The sequence below is a fragment of the Panicum hallii genome, chromosome 1 (assembly GCF_002211085.1).
Source record: "Panicum hallii strain FIL2 chromosome 1, PHallii_v3.1, whole genome shotgun sequence".
Lineage (NCBI taxonomy): Eukaryota > Viridiplantae > Streptophyta > Magnoliopsida > Poales > Poaceae > Panicum > Panicum hallii.
Window position 1 is genome coordinate 3,735,741 of NC_038042.1, and position 23,276 is coordinate 3,759,016.

At 46.3% G+C, this 23,276-nt stretch overlaps 5 protein-coding genes across 5 annotated transcripts; 2 read left to right on the forward strand and 3 right to left on the reverse strand.

Moving 5' to 3' along the window:
- The first annotated feature begins 4,106 nt into the window (after nt 1–4,106).
- Nucleotides 4,107–9,416, forward strand: LOC112876596. Its single transcript, XM_025940742.1, has 11 exons — nt 4,107–4,305; nt 4,960–5,463; nt 5,586–5,684; nt 6,670–6,770; nt 6,853–6,924; nt 7,290–7,380; nt 7,566–7,646; nt 8,144–8,200; nt 8,294–8,416; nt 8,506–8,544; nt 8,910–9,416. Exons 2-11 carry the CDS (start codon nt 5,089–5,091, stop codon nt 9,036–9,038), a joined length of 1,167 nt encoding a protein of 388 aa, XP_025796527.1. The 5' UTR covers nt 4,107–4,305; nt 4,960–5,088; the 3' UTR covers nt 9,039–9,416.
- A 181-nt stretch (nt 9,417–9,597) lies between these two features.
- On the reverse strand, nt 9,598–13,431 carry LOC112872689 (putative clathrin assembly protein At5g57200). Its single transcript, XM_025935764.1, has 15 exons — nt 13,335–13,431; nt 12,898–12,967; nt 12,687–12,784; nt 12,430–12,568; nt 12,192–12,319; nt 12,010–12,102; nt 11,866–11,916; nt 11,702–11,767; nt 11,547–11,612; nt 11,370–11,450; nt 11,119–11,190; nt 10,884–11,042; nt 10,706–10,784; nt 10,507–10,625; nt 9,598–10,154 (listed from the first exon to the last, which is right to left on the reverse strand). The coding sequence occupies exons 1-15, from the start codon at nt 13,413–13,415 to the stop codon at nt 9,735–9,737; spliced, it is 1,722 nt and encodes a 573-aa protein (XP_025791549.1). The 5' UTR covers nt 13,416–13,431; the 3' UTR covers nt 9,598–9,734.
- Nucleotides 13,432–13,829: 398 nt separating this feature from the next.
- Nucleotides 13,830–16,096, forward strand: LOC112878805. The gene is made up of 2 exons (XM_025943024.1): nt 13,830–14,244; nt 15,870–16,096. The coding sequence occupies exon 1, from the start codon at nt 13,934–13,936 to the stop codon at nt 14,207–14,209; it is 276 nt and encodes a 91-aa protein (XP_025798809.1). The 5' UTR covers nt 13,830–13,933; the 3' UTR covers nt 14,210–14,244; nt 15,870–16,096.
- A 505-nt stretch (nt 16,097–16,601) lies between these two features.
- LOC112878829 (proline-rich protein PRCC) lies at nt 16,602–19,828 on the reverse strand. The gene is made up of 2 exons (XM_025943059.1): nt 18,212–19,828; nt 16,602–16,902 (listed from the first exon to the last, which is right to left on the reverse strand). Exons 1-2 carry the CDS (start codon nt 19,499–19,501, stop codon nt 16,741–16,743), a joined length of 1,452 nt encoding a protein of 483 aa, XP_025798844.1. The 5' UTR covers nt 19,502–19,828; the 3' UTR covers nt 16,602–16,740.
- Nucleotides 19,829–21,972: 2,144 nt separating this feature from the next.
- On the reverse strand, nt 21,973–23,236 carry LOC112878940 (B-box zinc finger protein 32-like). The gene has a single exon (XM_025943220.1). It carries the CDS (start codon nt 22,925–22,927, stop codon nt 22,271–22,273), a length of 657 nt encoding a protein of 218 aa, XP_025799005.1. The 5' UTR covers nt 22,928–23,236; the 3' UTR covers nt 21,973–22,270.
- Nucleotides 23,237–23,276: the final 40 nt, after the last annotated feature.

Here is a 23,276-nt window from a genome sequence, read left to right on the forward strand (position 1 = left end):
GAGGGCATAAGGTAGTTCCGAACATGTACAAACTCTGTTTGCACGTTTTACGACAGAAATGTTAACTCCTTTTTAAGACACGGCTTTGGTTAAACATGTAAGAATTAAGGTGTTGGATTTGTTCACTAATAAAATGTTGAATAGAGGACGTATGCATTTCTCTACGAATGCATGACTTGAGCATCAGCAGAGCTTTTAGATGTCCATGCATCACATGGTCATGGAATTTACAGTGCCTTTATGACTTTTATCTCCAACTATAATTGCATAGGGTGGCAAGATAATAATACAATAAACAAAGCGAACATAATCTGGGTGCATGACTTTGCAAAAACAATTCAATTTACGTCATATTACTGAATTCTTATTGGATTTTCTTTTTCTTTCTGGCTGGGTCAAGAGAGATGCCAGATCTGAGTGGATGACTAGGATGGTCTGTCTTTTAACTCTTCTGCTCCCCATTTTTCTAATCGTGTTTCGGAAACTACCTTTAATATGCCTAATCATTGGGCATTTTTAATGTAGTGTACATGGCGCGTTCGACCTGTTCCGGCGTGTTGTTATTTGGATCGACAGGTTGTTGTTGGACTAGATCCATGTGAAGGGTTTCCACAAGAATTCCACATCAAATATATAGAAGGAAAAAAAGTAAGACCTCTTTGGAGGTGCGTAGAGAGTTAGTAGCATCCTTATCCCGTGCCTCAGTTGGCAATTGGTGTATTTGTATTGTAACTACATTCCTTCAATCATTCCTGTTTGGTTGGATTCTTCTTTTGTTATGTGCATTGTTTGAGGACTCTTGACCTAAAATTGCATTTGTTTATGGATTTTGTGTTCATCAAATAGAGCACTTGATTTAGGGCCGGACTAAAGTTTAATCCCGTCACATCGGATATTAGAATACTAATTATGAGTATTAAATATAGGCTAATTATAAAATCAATTGTATAAATGGAGGCTAATCCACGAGAGCCTAATTAATTCATCATTAGCATATATTTACTGTGGCAGAACATAATCAAATCATAGACTAATTAGGTTTAATGGATTCATCTCATGAATTAGCCTCCATTTATGCAATTGGTTTTTATAATTAGTCTATATTTAATACTTTTAATTGGCGTCCAAACATCTGATGTGACGGGACTAAAGTTTAATCTCCCTCATCCAAACAGGCGCTTATTTTTTTCCTGAGGGTGGAAACTCTTATTGACCATTATTATGTTAACAGGATCAGTCCTTAAATTTATATATTGATATCGACATCTATGGAGAACCAACAAACTATTTTATATGTACCATATTCTGTCTTCCACGCAAGTTGTCTCTCTAAAATTGAACATGTACAAAACAACAGTCAAAGAATAGCGAGTAGTGGTCACATCAAGTGATCCAACTATAAATTGCTCCAACAAAAGTCAAGAGCAAGCATGGGAACATTATTTTATAGGCATGGCTTTAGAGATTAGAGATTATATGTAATAGGAATATATAAAGCTATAATACCTACCTTTCATAGAATAACATGATCATGTATGCCATGTTACATATATTGGATCTTAAAATTAGAGTGTCATAAAGCCACAACATTATACGAAATCTAATTATTAAGTCTCGGCAAATAAAGTTTTATCTAATATAGTGGCCAATACGACTCTAAATGAGAGTTTTGTTCCTTTCAAGATAAGTATGTTGTAAATATTTTTTCACAACGTATACCTTACTTAGAGGAGAATCTCATGGCTCAATGTATACCAAATTAGTTTTTTCAAGAGGTATATCAAATTGATTTTATAGGCGTGTACTCCTAGGATTTAAAACGGCAACAGAGAAAAAAGTTTCCTACACAAATATTCAAATTTGAAAACAAAACATTTTCCTACAGGGGCTTTGGCATTTTTGCTCCTGTTTTGAGTGCCAACGGTGATTTTGCCCCTCCTTTTTCTTTGTACGATTTTGCTCACTTTTGAAAACGAAGCTTCAGTTTGCCCTTATTCTGTTAGAAGAAGTTAACGGTGTAAAATATATAGAAAAAGACAGATATACCCTTCTTTTGACATCAAGCACTCCTAACCCCTAAGAGCCTCTGACCAGCGGGCCCCACCGGCCAGAGGAGGCCTGAACAGCCAAGCTCGAGCCATGGCCAGCCCAGGGGCCATGGCCGTCATCTCGGCCAGCAGCTCCGGCTAGCGGCGGAACGGGGCGGCCCACGGCCTGCGCACCAGGGATGACTGCGGCGCGCGGCGACGGCCTACGCGCCAGGGGAGCCGAGGTGCGCGGCGGTGGCAAGACGGGGCAGCGAAGGCCTGTGCACAGGGGAGGCCATATAGGGCCGCGACGAGCATGAGGCAGCGACGGCTCGACGAGTGGCTCCGACCGGCGGCGAGGCCAACCCGCGGCCAGGGGAGGCCGTGACACGCGGCGATACGGCGCAGGGCAGTGTGAGGGCGGCCTGCGACTAGCGCGCGGCAGTGGCGCCTCGGCCAACGGCTCCGACCGTCGACGAGGATAGCAGGCGGCAGGATGGGTTGGCCCGCGGCCAGTGCGCCCAGGGGAGGTTGCATCGCGTGCGAGCCCCCCTCTTCTGGTGCCGCCACCGCCGCCTGCCGCCGCCGCCCACCTAGCCTGCTGCCCTACGGTAGGGTTCCAACGGAGGGAGGTTCTGGGAACGTAGAGTTTGGGATGAGAAGGGAGAGAGCTTTTGGATAGGGTTAACAATAGGTCTTTTTCCATTGCTCTGAATTTTTCTCTAATTTGTTTTTATTTTTTAGTGGGCATCCAACTAACAGAGTTAAAACTAGGGATAAAACCAGGGGTAAACGGTGCCTTCATTTTTAAAAAATAGGGATAAAATCGCATAGTTGAGAAAATGAGAGCAAAAATCATCATTTAAGTTTAAAACTGGGGCAAGAACGCCAAAACCCCTTCCTATAAACTTTTTTGTGACACCTAAAACCTCCAAGTCCCGACATCCGAATTCATCCGGCTGCTGCTCTCGAGTTACGAGCGGCCGTTTGGTATGGTTTCAGATTCTCCTAAAACGGCTTCACAAGCAGCTTCTCTGGTGAAGTCGCTTCTCTGGTGAAGCTGAAGCTATTTTGAAAATTGTTTGGCGAAATAACTTATTCCGGTCAAAGCTGGTTGAAGCTATGATTTCTGGCTTCTCCTCCCCAGTGTAAGCTGGAAATAGCTTCACCAGGTGCTTCATGGATGAACCGCTAGCAAATTACCCATTTGGCTCAGCTTCAAATAAATCTCAATGTGAAGCTATCCGTGAAGCTGTGCCAAAGAGGATCTAAAGTGGAAACCCAAACCCAAACCCCCATGAAGATATACTAAAGACTGTGGAGGCCGGGGTGGAGCCAAAATTTCATATTAAGGAGGCCAATAAGAATTTAGACAATTTTTTAGAAAGTGAATATAGTGGACGAGCATCTCCAGTGAGCTCCAGTGAAACGAGGCTTGAGGGGTACGTTGGCGAGCAGCTCCAACTTAGGCTTCGGTGAGGTAACATTTGATGGTGCACAAGCGAGTACCTTGGCCTGAAAATCAATTCATATCGGATGCCCAGCCGCATCCAGTGTCATGACTAAAAAGGCAGGTGTCAAGAGGGGCTGCATTATGGGTAGATGGATTCATATCATCGTGCCTCGTTCTCCAATCAAACATATATTTAGATTAAAACTAGATTTTTAGATTTTTAAAAGAAAGTTGTACCAAATCTTAAATGATAAAAAATAAATATGCATTAGAGTAGTATAATTATATTCAATTTCAATTTGAAATATTGGATCATACTAAACTTTTCTCTGAAAATAAAATTTTAAATTATGTACTGTAATTTAATTTACTTAGAGCATATTCGTTTCATTCAAAGTATTTATTTTTTTGCTAACATTCAATCCTACCCGTTTTACAGCCTAATTTGCAATGGAAGTGCATGATTTTAATTAAACATGCAAATTTCTACTGCTTATTAGAGTTGGTGTGAATGCATAGGAGGGGCCATGGCCCCTGCCAGCCCCCTTGCCTCCGCCACCCGTGCAGGCCTTGCCGTTAACGCCTTAACAAAATAATTAACCCCACTCCGCCGTTAATTAATCCCACTGCTTAAATCCCATCTCCTTCCTCTCCCCTTCCCCTCCACCACCTCCAGCTCCACCTCGTCTCCCACCACCGCCGCGCGCGAGCCCTAGCCCGATCTCGCCGGCGCCGCGCCCCAGATCCCGCCGCCCGCGCCACCCCGGGACGCGCCCCGCCGGATTCGCCGCTCCTCGCGTCGCAGCACGCCTGGACCGGACCAGGGTAAGTCTGCCGCGCCGGTTGAGCTCGACCAGGTCCTCCTGCCACCCTCCTCGCATTGGGCTGGAGTTGCTCCGGGGATGTGCTCGTCCTGCGGTGGCTTGATGCTTGCTCGTGTTTGTCGTGGTCGCGGTGTTTCGGTTTCCGCGTGAATTCTCGAGGCGATTTTTGGCATGGGCGTGTGATTTGCTGTGTTTGGGGGTTGTGGTGCGTGGGTTTCGATTTGGAATGCGGTGCCAGTTGCGGTTGGGGGCATGGGATTTGGTTAGGAGTTGACTTTTGGGTGCCGCCTGGTTGGACTCTTCCACCGGGTTTGGTGGGCATGATTTGATTTGGGCAAGAGGGATCGCCAACTGTTTTCGTTGTTCTGATCGATGAGACAGTTGAACGATTCGGAATCATTTGTTTGTATCCCGCTCAACTCGTTTTAGACGGTACTGTATGTAGTCACGCAGTCAAGCAAGTAGGAGCATCAGAGTAGTTACAGAAGTAAGACAAGTAGCAGATTTCGTAGGTTAACATTTGGATTAGCAGGTGAGGTGATTAGCTATAGGCTTGTAGTATTTCGTCTTGCTCAAATTGTTTACTGTTCATGATAGCAGTGTGATGGAGATTTCTCAGTCCGTGGACTGATGCTGTGTATACCTTGCATTGCAGCAAAGGAGGCTACACTGGAGGCATAGCGTAATTCACCTTGGAGGTTGCTGTGTGGCATGTAGTGTTGCAGTATTGGTGGAGGCTGTCATCACAAGGCATATTTTGTTCTGATTTGCCGATGGCAAGGAGATGAAACAGGTGTGGCAGCGGAGCAGCAAGGACATGACAGCCATGCCCCCTCTGCGCCACCGAGGCGCTGCTAAGAAGCCCATGTGGATCATCGTGCTATTGTCGTTGGTTTGCGTTGCGCTTATGGGGGCCTATGTCTACCCACCACGGCGTTACTCAGCATGCTACTTCTTTGCTTCAAGTGTCTGTACTCCATTCAAGGATTGGTTACCTAATGTTGCTCGGGAGAAAACTGATGAAGAGATTATTTCATCAGTGGTTATTAGGGACCTCCTTTCGATGCCTATGCCTGTGTCAAAAAATCCTAAGATTGCCTTTATGTTCCTGACACCAGGTTCATTGCCTTTTGAGAAATTGTGGGAGAAATTTTTACAGGTTTGGGCTTATATACACCCATCATTTAACTTTGGAGTGAATAAATATGAATTTTGTCTTATGTCTGCCTGTACTGTCATCTTGCAATGGTTCATTTAATTTGCTCCAAATTCTGTGCACAGGGTCATGATGGGCGATATTCCATCTATATCCATGCATCTCGTGAGAAACCTGTACATTCCAGCTCCCTATTTGTTGGTCGTGAAATTCACAGTGAAAAGGTACTCCCTCTCACCCCACTTTGCACCTGCTTTATCTTAATTAATGCCTTTAAATCTTAATTTGTTTCAGTCCGTAAAAATATTATCATATATTGACTGTTTATGTGATTACTGATAAAGAAGAAAACAACGTTATGTTTTTTTTGTTCGGTGCCCTTTTATTGAAAATCTTGCAATACCAATAGATCAACTAATTTGTTGCCTGAAACTTTATTAGAGCCTATCTATCTAGGGATGCCATTGGGTAGGATATGGATAACACTAAGCAGAAGGAACCACACTGATGGCAGTTTCTAGATTACATTTGGTGTGATTTCAATTGATGTCTATTTAATAGTTGAACATAAGTATGCTAGGTTGCTAACAATAGTAACAGAAATCAACCAGATAGTTTCTGATCTTGAATCAAGATAGCTATCAAGGGTATAATTTGAACTGTTCAAGAGGTACTAGGAAAAATAGTTTTATGCTGGCCATTGTAGCAGCCAAGTTTCTTTGCCTGAAACTAACCATATATTATGACACATAGAGCAAAGGTTTCTTTTTAAGTTCATACTATTAGGAGTTTGTCTCCCATGCTTTTATGGAGCTACTTTGAGACATAAATGAAATAATGGATCTGGTTTTGTGAGACAGGGGAAGAGTAGGTAATTTAATACTGGGAGTTGGGACGCCATTGAGAAAAGAAAAGAAAAAGTTTGCAAAGGCCAATGTGAGAGTGGAAACTGTAAAGATCTCAAAGCCGTTGTTAGCTTTCAAGGGCTATAACTGAGGGTGTTTTTTTTAATATGGCGTTAGCTTTTAATCTAGCTTTGACTTTTGTTTTAGGCTTGACCTATGTCTTCTAAAGTTTCACTAATGCAAGTTATCCCTGTCATTTCTTTTACATCTACCTTTCCCTTTTCCTGCTCACCATTCTATTTGTTTGTGTTACATTTTTTTTGTTTATATGAAACTGAAACACTAATATTTCCCTGAATTGCAGGTAGTATGGGGGAGGATTTCGATGGTTGATGCAGAGAAGAGGCTGTTAGCAAATGCATTGGAAGATGTCGATAATCAATTTTTCGTCTTGCTTTCTGACAGGTTCTAAATGATTTTACATGCAAAGGAGTTTTTTTTCAATCTTTTGCTAGTGATTTTAATGAAAATTTTCTTTGTATGACAGCTGTGTTCCACTGCATACATTCGATTACATATATAATTATCTGATGGGAACAAATGTCAGCTTCATTGATTCGTAAGAGTTCTGTAACTGTTATTTCAGTTCTTATGTCAAGAGGAATAAACAGATACATCAAACTAGTGTTAAGAGGACATAGTTCTCAACTCCCCATATATTGAGGACTAGACATCTATTTCAAATTCACTTGGAATCCTATTTTTGGTGGTAATAGTTGTGAATCTGGTAATTGGGAATACTTCTATCACGCCCATTCATTTCAGGGAAATTAGTGTTCCTGGCATATGTTACTATAAAGGAATGCACATATGATATAGCAAGGATAGTCTTGATAAAAAAAATAGATCAACGAGTTATCCCAGTTTTATTTAACTTCGTTAACTGAAGTGAAAAATGCATTCTTCTGATTTTGTCCATATCAGCTTCCTAGATCCTGGCCCGCATGGAACTGGAAGGTATTCCACGGAAATGCTTCCTGTAATAGAACAGAGGGACTTCAGGAAGGGTGCCCAGGTACATGTTTGCTATACTAGTTCTGTATTTTACAGAACTGAGTATAGTCATTCATATATATATATACACATAATTCTGCCTTGTCATATAAGCCATGTTATAATCAGGACATGGTAGTTCATTGATATGTGGTTCACATTTTTTTGATACTTTTGCTGAGTATAAATCTTTTGTGCTTGCTGTAGTGGTTTGCTATAACACGAAGGCATGCTTTACTGATTCTGGCAGACAACATTTACTACAATAAGTTCAAGCTATATTGCAAGGTATGTCCCCTCAAGTAGGTTTTTTTCAAATTAATGTAACTGGATCCAAGTTACGCCTTCCAAATAACATGCTTACATTATTTTAGGTTTGTAATTCATACCTATCATCATGAAACTTCAGTATAATAATACTCGAAATGACCTAAAATTAGGAAAATCGGGAAAAAAAGACCTTTGTCCCATAGTTCCAACTGCTTCAGGCCATAAGCCTCGTGAGTGAAAGGGGGAGAATGCTTTGAGCATACCCTCACAAATCCTTTTCATTTCTTCTGTTAGTGTGCGACTACAGCACAGCTTGATTTATAACTGACAGAGCTTGAGCATGTTTTACATCTCATACAATTAGTCACATGATAGGTTGCCAGTATTATGGCCATGCTACATAATAGCTGTTTCCTGAACCAATGATCATGGGTTTATTCAACCTTATCACAACAATTTGTGGTTTCTTAGAACCTGGTTTTAGCTAAGCAGTGCCTTGCTTTTGTGATTCGCAGCCAGCAGAGGGACGCAACTGTATCGCTGATGAGCATTATTTGCCAACCCTCTTCAACGTCAGTAGTTCTTTTGAACTGATACTTGCCTTTGTTTTTTTTTCTTGCTCCCTTGCTTTTCGTTTTCTGATATTGTTGGTCTTTAATCTTCAGATGGTGGATCCTGGTGGAATTGCTAATTGGTCCGTGACTCATGTTGATTGGTCTGAGGGAAAATGGCATCCAAGGTCATATAGAGCTGCAGATGTTAGCTATGAACTTTTAAAGAACATAACGGTGTGTTTTTATCTTGCTAAATGGAAAACATATTTTGCCACTTGTCCTCTTTTTGTTTCATACTGATCCGTTTGCTTTATCTTGTGCAGTCTGTCAATGAGAATTTCCACATTACAAGTGATGATAAGGTAAGCATATCAATTCGTCCTTGTCTCCAAAGCACTACTTAGGGAGATCTGCTATTACTTCTTTGCTGGGATTTGGTCATGGTCACTTACTGTTGTACCACACCTATCTGAGAGCACCTGAAAATATATATTTTTCCCCTCATGTGCTTTGCACTCAAGTTATCAGTCTTGACCTTAGTTTTTGGGGAGTTAAGTGAGTTGTGACCTGTTTCGAAGTAATGCATGTAATTACTCTCTTCTGATAATGTGTTATTCCAATAAGCTAGCATGCTGAAGAATGTTCACTCAGATAATTCTTTGAAATTGAAAATACTTTGTTGTACCATATGTATGGATTTTAACTTATTTCTTTATCTTCATTGCAGAAAGTTGCGACACTGACCCCATGTATGTGGAACGGAGCAAAAAGACCGTGCTACCTTTTTGCTAGAAAGTTTTACCCAGAAGCTCTGAACAACCTATTGAAGCTATTCTCCAGTCATACAGCCGCTTGATTCTACATGATTTTTTGCCTTTGGCCTAGGAGATTCCCTAGGATCCTTTTTTTTCTGTTTCATGTAAATTGTGAAATTGATACTTAGCGGCTTAACAGAGTCACAGATCCAGGGCCAGAGACTTGTAATTCTGAGTCCCTTGGTAGGGCTGAGGTGCTCTTTGTTTAGTATTGACACTGCCCTCCCTGTAATTCGAGGTGCCCTCTGTATGTTTCTATTAGCCCTTCACTTCACCTTTCTCCCCCTCCCTCATATTCTTAGATTCCTAGCGCCCATTGCCTGAGTAACAGGGTTTTTGTCAGTTCAAACTGTTACTATACAATTAATTCTTTTGTAGACACGGAATGCTTATGAAATGAGTTACACTTTATAGTTTAATCCTGTCTTGTTTTGAGTTTCCGTGACACTTGCACCATTCTGAGATGCACAATCATTGTGGCTATTATTTTTTGTTTAGTGATTAGTATCCCTTATTTCTGTTAAGCATGGTTTCAGTATAAGCTGAACTTGTTCCTGCAAAACTATTCAGTATAGTAAACAAAGCACTATAGAACTGGTACCAATCATGTTATCTTCCAAAATGTGGATATTGCAAAAGAAAGCATTAATATACAACATCTTCACTCAGCAAAGGAACTCATGCTGTACAGGTTTGCTGCTCTACTCAAGTTAGAATGGTCAGAAGTAGCAACCAGTTCAGAGAAAGCTTGAGTTGCCCTGTTTTCCCGGAGCACCCACTGCTACAAGGTCACTGAAAGGATCACCAAATGGATTTGGAGCTCCGGAGGGAGGTGCAGCGTACTGATATTGGTGGTGGTACATGTTTGGTGTCGGCATCGCCATTATCTGTTGTTGCTGCTGAAAATACTGATGCTGCTGTGGCTGGAAATACTGCTGCTGCACCTGGTAGTACTGCGGTTGCTGCTGGGTCATCAGTGCCAACTGCACATTAGACGGTGGCGCGAAGCTGCTGGACATGGCGAAAGGGTCATTCGCATTGGCGTCGGAAGGGTTGGCTGTTCCAAGGCTGCCAGCGTAGGTCACACTGGCGATCTGCTGCCTCCTCGCCTCATCTTCGTAGAGGCTGTCGAGTAACAGCTTGTCAAAGCCTCCACCCTGTTGATCAGATGAGATTATATATATATATATATAAGTGATTTATCTCTGATCTATTTTTAGTTTGCAGTCATGACTCATAAGCAATGTCTCTGAACTTCCCCCCAAAAGGTGGATATCTGAAAAGCTTTTTTTTTCCGAAAGGATGGCAAAGCCGAATTTTCATTAGACGGAAAGAAAAAGAACAACGACCAAGAAAAACCTTACAATTACAACCATACTCACTCCGACTACACACCACCTCCACTCAGAAAGAAAACCACCACGCAAGCAGCATAAGTAGCAAACCCAAGAAAAACCACAACCTAAAAAAGACACACCACTATGAGGTTGGAGTAAGGATTGCACATACCAAGTTGGTCTTAACTGGCTGGCTTATATGAGTGCTTGGAGCAGTGACAAGTGCCAACTCCCACCCAGATGAGTTTGCATCAAACAGATTTTGAGATGTTGACGTCTTGTTTTGGTCACCTACAAGCAAGGCCGGAGTTCTGGACAGGTTGGTATCCAATGTTTCAACAATAGCACCTGTACAATTGTGACATATATACCTGGAGCTACAATGGTAAGTGCTAATGCATTGCATTCTTCGAGTTCCACAACTGAAGGGTTCACCTCTGCATCCAGGTTCTGCATGCATCGCAAACCCAATAAACGTAAAGGGATTCAGAAAAACATACACTAGATTTATTTTAGCATAAATGAATCAGGTAAAAGACTGGAGAATACTAGGAGATCTCCAGTTGTTTGCTGTGGCTGGGATTCTAGTTCAGGCTCAGGTTGAGATTCTGGTTCTTGTTCAGGTTCTACTTTCTCCTCTTCTGCTGGCTTTTCAGGTTCCTTTGGAGCTTCTTTGTCATAAGTCGGTAGCTTTGGTTCCTCACTCTCCTGCTTTGGCAACATCAAGAGTCACAATACAGAACAATACATCCAGTACTTGGTTCTCAAAAAGTTCTTCACTAACCACACTCTTGACTGAGGGGCGGGGTGCTTCTCTGATGTACTCTTCCATTGTTGCAAGGAATGAGGGGGGTGGCTACAGAACAGTCGTGATGAGCACATATTAGAACTCGGTAATCATGAGAGTTTTGCGGCTCATTTGGTCTAAGCCTGTCCCCTAATATCTCTGCCATTTCGTGCCGATTGAGACTTTTGAGTGTTAAGCCTCGTAACACCTCTGAATCAAGATGACAAGATGCAGACAAAGTAACTAACCTGCCTGAGAGTAGGAAGCTGGAATGTCCTGGCCAGCTCAAGCTGTTTGCAGAAGTCATAGAACTCAGCAAGGTTTTCTGCCTGTGAATTTGATAGATCAAAGCCATTTTCTTCTGACAACCATTTTGCTAAGCTTCAATTCAGTATAACAAAATGTAGTTACAAAGATTGAGGCACCTGCAGGCCAGCTCGTTTGTAAATAGTCAGAGCCTTGGTAGAATCATACTTTGGCATATCAAAAAACTGCACCAGATTGGTTGGAGTAAGAAATGTACGATTGTGATTCAGCAACAAAGAAAATCTTGGTTCATATGGTAAAATTGCTACTTCACCATATCAACAAGATTGATGATGCCATCATTAATTGCACAGTAGATCTTGAAGCTCTCCTTCACAACCTAAGAAATGCAGGGGCTCCATATAATATCGGACAAGCAAAGACATCTTGCAAAAACGGGACGAACCTATGCCAGAAAAGAAAATACTTGCAGCTTACCAGGGCTAGTGCGTACTGAATGAGGTAATTTGAGCAGGCAGAACCTTCCGGCTGCAATGGTGAAAACAAGGACGCAACTAGTGAACAGCATGCATTCAGCAAGCTTACAACTTACAAGTGCTTGGCAACGTGGCCGTCTCAAACCTGGACTCCAACAACCCTGAAAAGCAGTTGCTGCAGTGCAGGCAACTGCTCCAAAAGCTCTGGGCAAGGTAGGGTCCTGGTTCTACTATGTCCCTGTGTTGTCAGGATCACAGAACACAACCATGAGACAGGCTCTATATCGTTAAACATTCGAGTACCGAAATCGAAAGAGACAAAATTACCTTGGTAGAACACTGGGGCGATTTCATGAGGCGCTCAGTTTCGATATCGTATTTGAGAGCCCTAAAGCACTCGAGCCGTTCCTCCAGGAAGAGCGCATAGGTGCGAACCCATGCGGAGCAATCCCAGGCTGTCACACCAAAAACAAAACAGACAAGTTGAGGCATCATGTAATGGAGGGCATATGATTACATGAATTAGAGCTTCCCCTGTAGTTCACAGCAATGTAGAAGAACTAACCTAATTGGCTGGAGTCATCCTTGAAATTTGCCATGTGTAAAATGTTTCCCCTGTATGTGTAGGCCAGGAACTCTTCTTTGAATGTGGGATCACCTTCTCTCAGAAGCCTATGCACCACTATTAATGTCTTCAATTTAACCTGTAGGACGCTATCGAACATGATCAACTAAGGAAATGAGAGAGGCCAATGGCATGGATTCTACGCATGATGATTGGAGAGGAGGAATCAATAGGCGGCAAAGAGGAGCAGCACCCACTATCCAGTTCTTGGTCTTGGACATTCTTCTTGACAATGCGTATATGCAGTATGTGACGTCAGCGCGAGGGCGATTCGCGGAGGTTGCGATGAATATTTCTGCGGTGTGAGATGGATGGAACTGTAAGAATACTAGGGAAACTGGGGGGCGTGGGAATAGATTGGAAGATTCTCAAGATGCAAGGTGAAGAAGGAGCAGGATGACTACTCACTTCTGACATGCCGCTCCTTGGGAGGGCACTCTACATGGTTGGTTGCCTTCACAATTGCAATATCCAATTCCTTTTCTCAGACAAGCAAAGAACATCAGACAATTGATGAGGATCATCAAAGAGAACATTAACAACAGCTTTAAGTGAATCAGAGGAGAATTCAGAATCCACACAAATCGGTGCGGGGTGGCCGTCAGAGCTCACACACTAATCAACCGTAATAATCGAACACTAAAATTCTAGTCAAGGTTACACAAATTGGATGATCAAGGATAAGACAGCCCATGAAAGTAGACAAGCCTAAATTCCCCATCCTGATCACCATTTTTGCATGGTCTCATACTCTCATGTCAGAATCAAAGAGAAACGGAGGGCAATAAACACGCATCAATGCTTCCTGATCGTGACCGCTCCGCATCGCCATCGCCACGGCTCACCTTGAAGTCGCTGTTGACCTTGGCGAGGCCGACCCTGGTGGAGTCCTTGAGGGCGCCGTAGGCCTTGCGCCACGACCCCATCAGGCCGTGATCACCCAACCCACGATGCGCCCCCTTCCCCTCCCACCTCGCCTCCTCTCCCTTCCTTCCAATCGACAATGCCACCCCGCCGCCACGCCCCCCCTGCTTCACCCCCTACCCTGCCGTCCACACACCTCTCGCTAATTTTAGCCTGTGGTCGGTGCTCCAGCAGAGACAGAGAGAGAGGCGTTGCCGCCATTGTATCTGCCCGGTATGCGCGGGAGGACGACGAAGACGCCACCCACGCTCTCTGCCTGGTGGGCCCTCACGTGCACCTAATGGCCCAATGAAGCCCATAGCTCTCAGGCAGCCACGAGTCTGATCGGTGGGCCCTCACTGCACTAATGGCCCAATGAAGCTCATAGCTCTCAGGCGGCCACGAGTCAACAGCGGCCCAGTTTGGCCCAAGAACCCCTGCTCCCATTTCCCCTGAACAAATTCCCCCTCCCCTTCCTCCCCACTCCACCCACCCACACGCCGACGAGCAAACCCTAGCGAGAGGCGAGAGGAGATCAGCCATGGCGCTGCGAGCCCTGTACAACGAGATCCGGGGCATGAAGGTCCGCGAGGTGCCGGCGTACCTGAAGCCGCGGCTCACCTGGGAGAACGTCAAGAAGAGCGCTGACCAGGCCGTCGACCGCTACATCGAGAAGTACATCGAGACGAGCAAGCCGGACCCGCTCTTCCACGTCTGCTTCGGCGGGATGGCCTTCTCCTACCTCGTCGCGCTGCCCTGGGAGCGCGCCCATCTCGCCCACCGCGAGGAGATGGAGAGGACCGGCGGGAAGCACTAGATCCGCCGCCCCCGTCCGTTGCCGGCCGCGCCGAGGTGAGTCCGCGGCTCCCCGCGTCGTCCTGTCCGATCTGATCCGATCCCGTCCTGCTTGGCGAACGTGGGTCTCTCCGACCGGCTTGCTCGCGGCTAATTGCATCTGGATGGACTAGTTCAATGCCGTGTATTTGGCGTGTTAGGCATAGATGCGGAGCACTGTTGGCTGTAGATCGGGCCCTTTGTTGTGATTACTATTTGCCTGTGGTGACTTGTGACAGTGATGATTGTTTGCCTGTGCTCATGCTCGACTGATTGAAACGTGAAATGGGACAATGCCACAATGCCCCTGTGCCTAGAAAATTTTTAGCTACCTTAATGCGTTCACTCTTTTGCTTACCATGGGCACAAAGATTTAGGGGATGTTTGGATCCAGGGACTAATTTTTAGTCCGGGTCACATTGGATATTTGGATGCCAAATAGAGGGATTAACATGAGCTAACTATAAAACTAATGGCATAAGCCGGTGCTAATTCATGAGACGAATTTATTAAGCCTAATTAATCCATCATTAGCACATGTTTACTGTAGCACAACATGGTCAAATCATGAACTAATTAGCTTAATGGATTCGTCTCGCGAATTAGCCTCCATTTATGCAATTGGTTTTGTAATTAGACTATATTTAATAGTTCTAATTGGTGTTCAAACATCCGATGGGATGGGACTAAAGTTTAGTCGCGGGGAACCAAACAGGCTTTGATGGATGTAGATACAAGTTTAGATTGAGCATTCCTTAGATTACATGGAACTATTGGCTTGTGATTTCATCGGGGTTGTCTTTTTTGTCCATATATATTGTCCATTATTATTCAGGAAATTTAGCTGTCTGATTGCATCATCACATTACATCATTGAAGTCCTACTTATTTTGTCCTGATCTACAAAGCTATTTCTTTTATTCAATTCAAGGTTTATTCAGTAAATTGTAGTTGCATATGCATTGTGGTCTATTGGTGATGTAAGGTAACTAGTTCTAATCGTCATACTGATGGGGTGGGTTAATGATGAAAGATATTCTGTTGGTATGAATAAATTGAAATTACTAAAGTGGCTACTGCTGTTTTGATCCAGAAATTTTTCCCACGATTCTTTTACAGAATTGTTGGCTCGCTTCCAATCAATTTACCCACTGGCTTTAATTTCTTGCTACTCTCTGGAAGTGAGAAAATGAATCTGTTTATGGTCGTAACTCATAACCAAATTTCTTTTGATCTCGATTAGTGATAGCCTGATAGGGTTATGAAAGAAGCTAGCTTGTAGCTGAAAATGCTGCGCCATTGTGTATGTGAGATGTCTTGGATCCATTGCTAAAGATAATTTTGGAAGTACTTCAGAGATTGGTAAACATGATTTAGAAATATTTTTTTATAATCATTTAGAAAATACTTGAGAGATTGCTAAATATGATTTGGAAAGTGCTTCAGAGATCAATACGAGATTATTTTATTAGTTAAACTTCGAGAGGATCTCACTATAGTGATGCGAAAATGTACAGGTTTTGGCAAGATATGGTATTTACTGTGATTGTCTGTGCCTGTTACTAGTTCACCACTTGATTTCTTTTTTTAGTTTTAGCTTCCTTCCAATTAAAAAGTGATACCCTTCTTTCTATGTATTTCAGGGCAGGTGGCTTTTCTGGGGTCCATTCAGGATAATGGCTTATATTTTTGTTTTACTGATGAGCTTCTGGAGTCATGTTCATTTGATGCTTTATTTTGTACTCAGACAGCATGAAACTGTCCAGCTTATGTCCCTCAGCATCTTGTCATAAGCAACTTCAAACTGAGAAGTGCATGCATTGTGATTAAAAACGTTTTCAGTAATTGAGTACAAGTCTGTTTCGAAATACATAGTCCAGTAATCTTTTTGCTGCATTGATGAACCATTGCTGTGTCTATTCGTCTCCCTGACACAGTTGCGATCTGTGCACTTGGTTGCTGTAGTACGCTTGTATCTATATTTTATATTCTGTTACCCGGTTGCATAATTTCTTTATGTTCACTTTGTTCGTGATTGGAGGCGAAATATAAACAATTAAACGTTTTGATGTGATGATTCACGTACACTGCTTTAATCTGCCGAGCCAAATGAGCCTAGATATCAAGAACAATGTGCAAGCACTATTTAGTGAGATCAAGGAGCGTCATCCGTTTGACTCCTTGCTTGTTTAAATCGAAGGAAATTATGGATGCCAGAACGCCACCTCAGCAATCAATTCGAGACGAGGCAGATGACTGGTCAAGCGATATGGAGGCGGGCATTTCCGAGTGGGATGGGGCGTGCAGTCTTATCTGTATGGTTCTTCATATTCATGCCAACATCACAAATTACTAGTATAAAAAAACATCACAAATTCACAATACAAAGCTGGCAACACCGATATCGACTGATCATTGAACTATTTGTTATATCGTCCGTAGCTCTTACAACAAAATTTGCAACAAGAATCCACAAACACTTCAATTCCAACACATCCTAAAATTCTTACATGCTCACCAGCCATATTTTGCTTGAGTCTCTGCTTTCGTAAGAATGCCCTTCGAGCGCCTCTCCGCAAGCTCCATCTCCTTTGTCTTCATGTCAAAGTACAGAGAACCAATCTGGTGCTTCCTTTTATGCAACTTGGATGGCTTTCCTTTCGCTGATGGGGCAGGCTGTTCACAAGGTAGAAATCTTAGGTAAGGACAATAACTACATTGATGCAGCACAGTTTTTATGCAAAGGATGCATTGAGTGGCAGTGTTTTTCATGCAAAAATATGCATTGAATGAACACTGATGAAGTTGGTAGTTATAGTCATTCAATAAAACAAGCCTACTGTTGTACTAGGGAATGCTGGATCTGAAAGAACATGATTGTCATTGGGAAACCATGGGATCCTATAGGCCCTGTGACTACGTGCATATGTTTCCCTGAACCCCAAGTACCATATTACTGAAACTGCAACCCTATGATGATACATGCTGACACACCATACACACTACCTTCAGTTCATGAAGTGAAATAATATTTGTTCAGGCAACCAAGCCCATTCATTTTGCTACGGCGACTAGCCTCTGCCCATTGACCAACTAAAAGAAAATCAAATCTACATCTTGCCTGTTCTTATTTAAACTGTATGTTGTATAGCCTACACCTAGTTTGTCTTGATGCATCATCAGTTTCTCCATGTATCCAAAATTCCATATAGGAAGAAAAATGTAGCAAAATCATTAGATTTGGGTAGTTAGACGCAGTCAGACCTACAAGGTATTTCACTCCTACACCCCTTAATACTTGCAAATATCGTAATTCACAAAGCAAGAGTAGATTCCAGCTTCTTAGCCCTATGAGTGCTTCAAAATTGTGCAAATCAAGGGGCGCAGATCAAATCATCACTCGCTCCTTTTTCTTTTTTGTGATGGGGCAGCTTACTAGTTACTTAAGCATAAAGCTGTGTCGTCAGTAAAATGAGGCATAAGACACAAACATAAACACCTTCTGACTCTAATTTTGTTTGAACAATAATCAAGCTTACCTATTTACATGCCATGTTTTCTAAAATAAAGTGCACAGAGAGTGACCATTCACTCATTAAAGTATAAGATGTAGCCATTTATTCCTGATGAATTAAAATTGCAACAATGAAAAAAGAAATCCCAACATGGCATGTCTGTACCAAGAATCAGACCCATTATTGCTTCTGATCATGAGGAATAAATACTATTGTGTGATTGTGTTTCTGTCCTTTAAGCATCCAGCCAAATTATTTGATACTGCTCACAACTCACTGGAGTAGCTATAGTGTTCAGGTGTTTGACCAATGAGCATAGTGTAAATAATCTGGCATTGCTATCCCATTATATCTACACGATTTGGTACTAAGCTAGCGTAATGGTTTGAGCATAATAATAGGCTAATAAGTAATAAACATAAAAGTGTTCAACAAAAGTACAACGTTAGCACAGGGTGATGGATCTGTACCTGATAACTAGGACCAAAGGCCAACCCAGTGAGCTTGGACTTATCCTGCTTTGGTCGATTCTTCATCAGCTCTGCTTGATCTACCTCTAAAATCTGTGCTGGCATATCGTTCCTACCTCTCTTCCCTCCAATCCTACCCATCTCAGGTGGCAACACTGGTTCTTGCACTGGTGCTGCCACTTCATGGCCATATCCTCCAGTATAATCTACTCCATATGGTGCTGCCGCAACATGCTCGTATCCACCACCATGCTCCCCTCCATGTGAATGAACATACCCACCACTTTGCTCTCCTCCATATGTGGCATACTGTTCTCCAGCCATATAATTAGCATTGACACTAGGATCCCAGCCATAATTCGCGCCGTATTGAGCATAGTAGTTTGGATCCCACGCATAGGCTTCATATCCACTAGTGCTCCCAGCTCCAGCATCATAGCCTTGCTGTTGCTGGCCTCCAGCTTCGGCATCGAGACCCTGCTGTTCTTCTTGCCCCTCCTCCTGCTGCTCGGGCACAGGCATGTCTTCCTCACTGCCGCTATCCTCTGAATCATCATCATCCGAAGCGCCAGTATCAGGCCTGTCTGGAGCATCAGTGTTGGCAATGGATCCTGAAGGAACGGCTGCCCCGAGATTCGATCTCTCCGGCGCAGCCGTGTCGATAGCCGACCTCCTGGCGCCGGCGCCCGCGCCGGAGCCGAGTCCGAGCGAGCGCTTCGGCGGCGGGAGAAACGAGGACACAGGCCCCGAGCCAGCAGACACGGGCGGCAAGCGCGCCTCCGCGGCGCTGGCGCGGCGCTTCCTGGCGTCGTCCTCCTCGTCGTCGGAGCTGTCGCCTGTGGGCTGCCGGATCGGCTGCGGGCGGTACTGGACGACGCGCTTAGGGTTTCCCGAGGACTTCGGGGCCGGGATTGAGGAGAAGGTCGGGGCGGGGGCTGATTTGGGCGCCGGGAGGGAGGAGAAGAGAGCCGCGGACTTGGGCTGCTGGAGCGAGGAGAACATTCCACCGCCGCCACCGGAGGATGCGGTGGGGGGCTTCCCGCCGGTCGCCTTGCCCCGGGCCCCAGCGGGGGCAGGGGCAGATTTGGGCGCCGGGAGGGAGGAGAAGAGATCCGCTGACTTGGGCTGCGGCAGCGAGGAGAAGATTCCTCCTCCGCCGCCACCACCGGAGGAGGCGGTGGGGGGCTTCGAGCCGGCCTCGCCGCCCCGGGCCGCGGCGGGGGCGGGGCCAGGTGGGGCCTCGTCTGTTTCGTCGTCGGAAGAGGCGTAGCTGGCGAGGAGCGAATCCATGGCGGAGCTGGGGCGGGGGGCTAACGGTGTTCGCTCGCCGGGGACGAAAGGGGAAGGAGAAGACGGCGGCGGAGGGAAGTCGGGGTCGGGTACGAGGGCACCAGGCCGAGTCGTAGGCGGATTCCTGTTGCGGTGGGTGGCGGAGCCGGCGGAGGTGGTGGGTGCTCTCCTGGGCCGTATGCTAATTTACGGCGTTTTGTGGGCTGCAGGGCCTTTTCACTAACAGGCCTGGCCTTCCGGGCCGCTGAATGATTCCCTCTCTACTTGGGGCTGGATAATTTGGAATCCATCACTTGAAGCTGTCTGTTGTGGACGTGAGGCCCAAGACGGCTCCGGCTTCTAGAGAATTTTTGCACACTGTAGTAAGGACCAATGTCCGAAATAAACAATAAGCCGTTAAAGCCATTTTTTTTACAGGCTTGAGCCTGAGCCCTACCAAATGAGGTCTAAGAAGTAAACCAAGAAATGCCAGCATCTTGTTTTGGGCAAGATGACCGGTCAATGAAGTGGCAGGCATTCGATGTGGAAGCTCTTCCGACTCAATGCAAGCAAAGACGAAGCCGAGGCCATCATCTTGTAGCTGGCTCTGGCTGGCAATGGATTTTTTGCTTAATAATCACAATATCAGTTTGCTTAATCCACAATGAAAGGGAGAGGTGAATTACCATGACCACTTTGACCAGATGCAGAACAGTCGAAGATGCACCCACTTTGATCACAATATCAGTCATGCTGTTGCAGCTCACTGCAGTGGCAAACTGGCAACTGTCTGAGCCTGGATGGCTGGAACTGGATCGGAAGCACAGAGCTAGCAGTGGGGCACAACAACAATACAAGTCAACAAGATCACATGTGTATACTCCTGCGTGAGAATTGAGACAGACAAGACATGCCAGTTCTAGAGCCTGTTTGGAGGAGCTAAAATTGAGTGGTAAACTTTAGCATATATTAGCACTCATATGCATACTAAAAAACTTTTAGTCTTAGCTAAAGTTTAGCCCACCATATCAGTACACTCGTTTAGATATACTAGTGCTAAAGTTTAACACTTCATCCATTAGCACTTGGATCCTAACAGACTACTAGGATGCAGCATAAGGCCTTCTTGGGTTTTGTGGCGTCCATCTTAACAAGCGTTTCTCGATCAGCTTCAGCTTTAACTCCGAAGATGTCTTAGATTGAACTGTGTCATACATGACACGCAATTTAGCGATGCAAATTGATGACAACTTAAAACTCCAATGCCATGTGGATTCAGAATGAATGCGGAAGGGAGATCCTTCAGAGCAGTCAAATAAGGCGTCTGGACATAAATAAATTCGCATGCTATATATAGCTTAAAGGTTCTACCTAGTGTTTAAGCCCTGGCATTGGTTGTTACTACTTCACGATACTGAATTGGTGTTCATGTTAATAGCCTAACGAACTCAAGAGATTTCGCATGAGAAATTTTTCGCCAGCAAACCAAGTGTTTGGGGCTTTGGGCCTCCCAATAATCCAATATATACTGTGGAGTAAAATGTCTAACACCAAGCAAACGATCCAAAATTTCCTGAATTCCTTGCATTTGCAGGCTGAAACTGAAATATAAGCTGAACTAGAAAAGATGAGAGAAATGGGAAAGGTGGGCTGGAAAAGAGAAAATAATAATGATAAAAAAGAAAGAAAATTAGAGAAGTAAAAAAGAAAGGGGGGTGAAAGTGGACTGGGCTGCCAAACATTCTATATATAGGCCGAGGAGGAGGACGCAAACGGCCGAAGAACTGAACTTGGGCCAAGTTTGAGCGACATATATGCATACGGGCTGCAGTTCGTACGTGGGCTGTTGTGTGGCCGGAGGAGGACGCAGGCCGAGCCGAGTGAAGCCGCGAGACGCGACGCGACTCGTCCGGTCTGGCGACGCGAGGCGGGTCGTCGACGCGTTCCCCACGTCCTCTAGTCGTGTGGCTCTCCGGCCGTCAGCCGCGGGCCCCCTTGCGTGGACGGAGCCCACGCCCACCAGTGCACGGACGCCTCCCGTGCGCGACGCGTCCCGGCGGGGGGTGGTTCTTCGACGCTCCCGCCCCCGTGCGCACGCGGTCGGCGCCGGCGTCTCGGGGGCGAACGAGTGGCGGGCGCGCCGTGATCTCAGGCGGCGCGCGTCCGGGGGCTTGGCCACTCCTGCTGCCCCGCACCGCACTGCTCTGCTACGTTGGGTCTCGCATCGAATTCGAAGTCCACGCTGCAAGCCTCCAACCACTACCGCCTCAGGGGAGAGGAGGATGGATGGCAGACGACAGCGACGTTTCTTCTCTTTAAAAAACACATGGATGGGATGAGACCTTGCCATTGAAGCTAGCACACACGGTCCACATGTGGCTCTTAACCGCGATTGACAACGTCCATGCGTGCACATTGGTCACGCGATTAGAAAAACAAAATATCCGGCCGCGGCCTGGCCCCACCGCAGCGTCATTCCAGACCACATGAGGTGAGAGCAAATCAGATCAAATAGTTGGTCTAAAAAAATCAAATCAAATCAAATAGTAGCCTTTTGTTAACCAGCCTTACACTCCCACGGCCCCATCCGTCCGGAGACCTCATCTTCCTGGCCCTACTAACCACAAGATTTGCTAGTTAATTAGGGGAGGAAAAGAACAAACGAACGTTGCCCACATGATGCTGCTAATGCTACGCCCAGAACACCTCTGATCTCTCCCCCGGACGCGGCACGCGCTCGCGGGCTCAGCGGCAGCTCGTACAGTGCAGCAGCAACGGATGAGCGGTTGGTCAGGAGCACTCGGCCCAGCCCTCCTCGTCGTCGGCCTCGGCGGGCGGCGCCCGGTGGCGGCTCGCGGCGCGCGCCATCCACGACGCCACGGTGAGCACCAGCCTCGCCGGGACGTGCGCCGCGGCCTCCAGCCGCCGGAGCAGCGCGGCCTCCCCGCCCTTGCACGCGGCGGCGGAGAGGGCGGACGTGATCTCGGCCCAGAGCGCCGCGGCCATCGCGACGCGGAGCGGGACGCGGGCGGCGGCCACGCCCCGGCCCAGCGCCCGGAGCGCCCCCGCGGCCGCCGCGGCGCGCCGGCGCGCGGGCCCCGCCGCGAAGCCCATCCGCCCGGCCCACCCTTCCAGCACCGCCTCCGCGCGCGCCCGCTGCTTCCGCGCCGCAGAAGGCGCCGCCGCGGCGGCCGTCGACTCCGCGGAGTCGGCCGTGGACACGCAGGAGCTGCTCGACGCGGACGACGCCGAGGACCCCGACCCGGCGGCCGCGCCCGCGCCCAGGCGGCGCCTCAGGTGCCTGGACGCCAGGAAGTTGGCGCCGTGCACCTTGGCGTCGCAGCGCAGGCAGAGGAACGCCGAGTCCGCGGCGCAGTGCACCGCCGCCGCGCCCCCGCAGAGCTCGCACCGCGTGCCGCGCTTCCCTGCCGCGCCGGCGCCGCCCATTTCCTGATCTGCACCTATCTCTTCCTGCTGCTTCCTCTCTTCGGTCTCTTCGCCGCCGCCGCCGCCAAAGACCTCCGCGGATGACGATGGATTGGTGATCACCTCCGGGGTGGGATTAGCGAAGGACACGCGGCTATATAGATGTCTCCGCGGGCGGCCAGCGGGGCGTTTGGGGGTTCGGGGAAAGCGGCCGGCGCAAGTGGCGCGGGAGTGTGAGGCGGTGGAGACGGGGCGGGGTGGTGGAAACCGCGGGCGCGGGAGGAGAATCCGGGGGGGAAGAACCGAAGAAGCGGGGGCTGGGTGTTTGGGCGCGCGTATGGCCGGTATTTAAAGGGGCCCCGCCCCGCCT

Excerpts from the sequence above, each read along its gene's own strand:
- LOC112878940 (XM_025943220.1), bottom strand. The coding sequence starts at position 22,927 with ATGGGCGGCGCCGGCGCGGCAGGGAAGCGCGGCACGCGGTGCGAGCTC.
- LOC112872689 (XM_025935764.1), bottom strand. The coding sequence starts at position 13,415 with ATGGGGTCGTGGCGCAAGGCCTACGGCGCCCTCAAGGACTCCACCAGG. Across the intron at positions 11,917-12,009 it reads TCAGGGTTGTTGGAGTCCAG|CCGGAAGGTTCTGCCTGCTC; the intron begins GTTTGAGACGGC and ends TCACCATTGCAG. Across the intron at positions 11,191-11,369 it reads AGCTTCCTACTCTCAGGCAG|CCACCCCCCTCATTCCTTGC; the intron begins GTTAGTTACTTT and ends ACTGTTCTGTAG.
- LOC112878829 (XM_025943059.1), bottom strand. The coding sequence starts at position 19,501 with ATGGATTCGCTCCTCGCCAGCTACGCCTCTTCCGACGACGAAACAGAC. Across the intron at positions 16,903-18,211 it reads CCTTTGGTCCTAGTTATCAG|CCTGCCCCATCAGCGAAAGG; the intron begins GTACAGATCCAT and ends CCTTGTGAACAG.
- LOC112876596 (XM_025940742.1), top strand. The coding sequence starts at position 5,089 with ATGAAACAGGTGTGGCAGCGGAGCAGCAAGGACATGACAGCCATGCCC. Across the intron at positions 5,464-5,585 it reads TGTGGGAGAAATTTTTACAG|GGTCATGATGGGCGATATTC; the intron begins GTTTGGGCTTAT and ends TTCTGTGCACAG. Across the intron at positions 6,771-6,852 it reads TTCGTCTTGCTTTCTGACAG|CTGTGTTCCACTGCATACAT; the intron begins GTTCTAAATGAT and ends TTTGTATGACAG.
- LOC112878805 (XM_025943024.1), top strand. The coding sequence starts at position 13,934 with ATGGCGCTGCGAGCCCTGTACAACGAGATCCGGGGCATGAAGGTCCGC.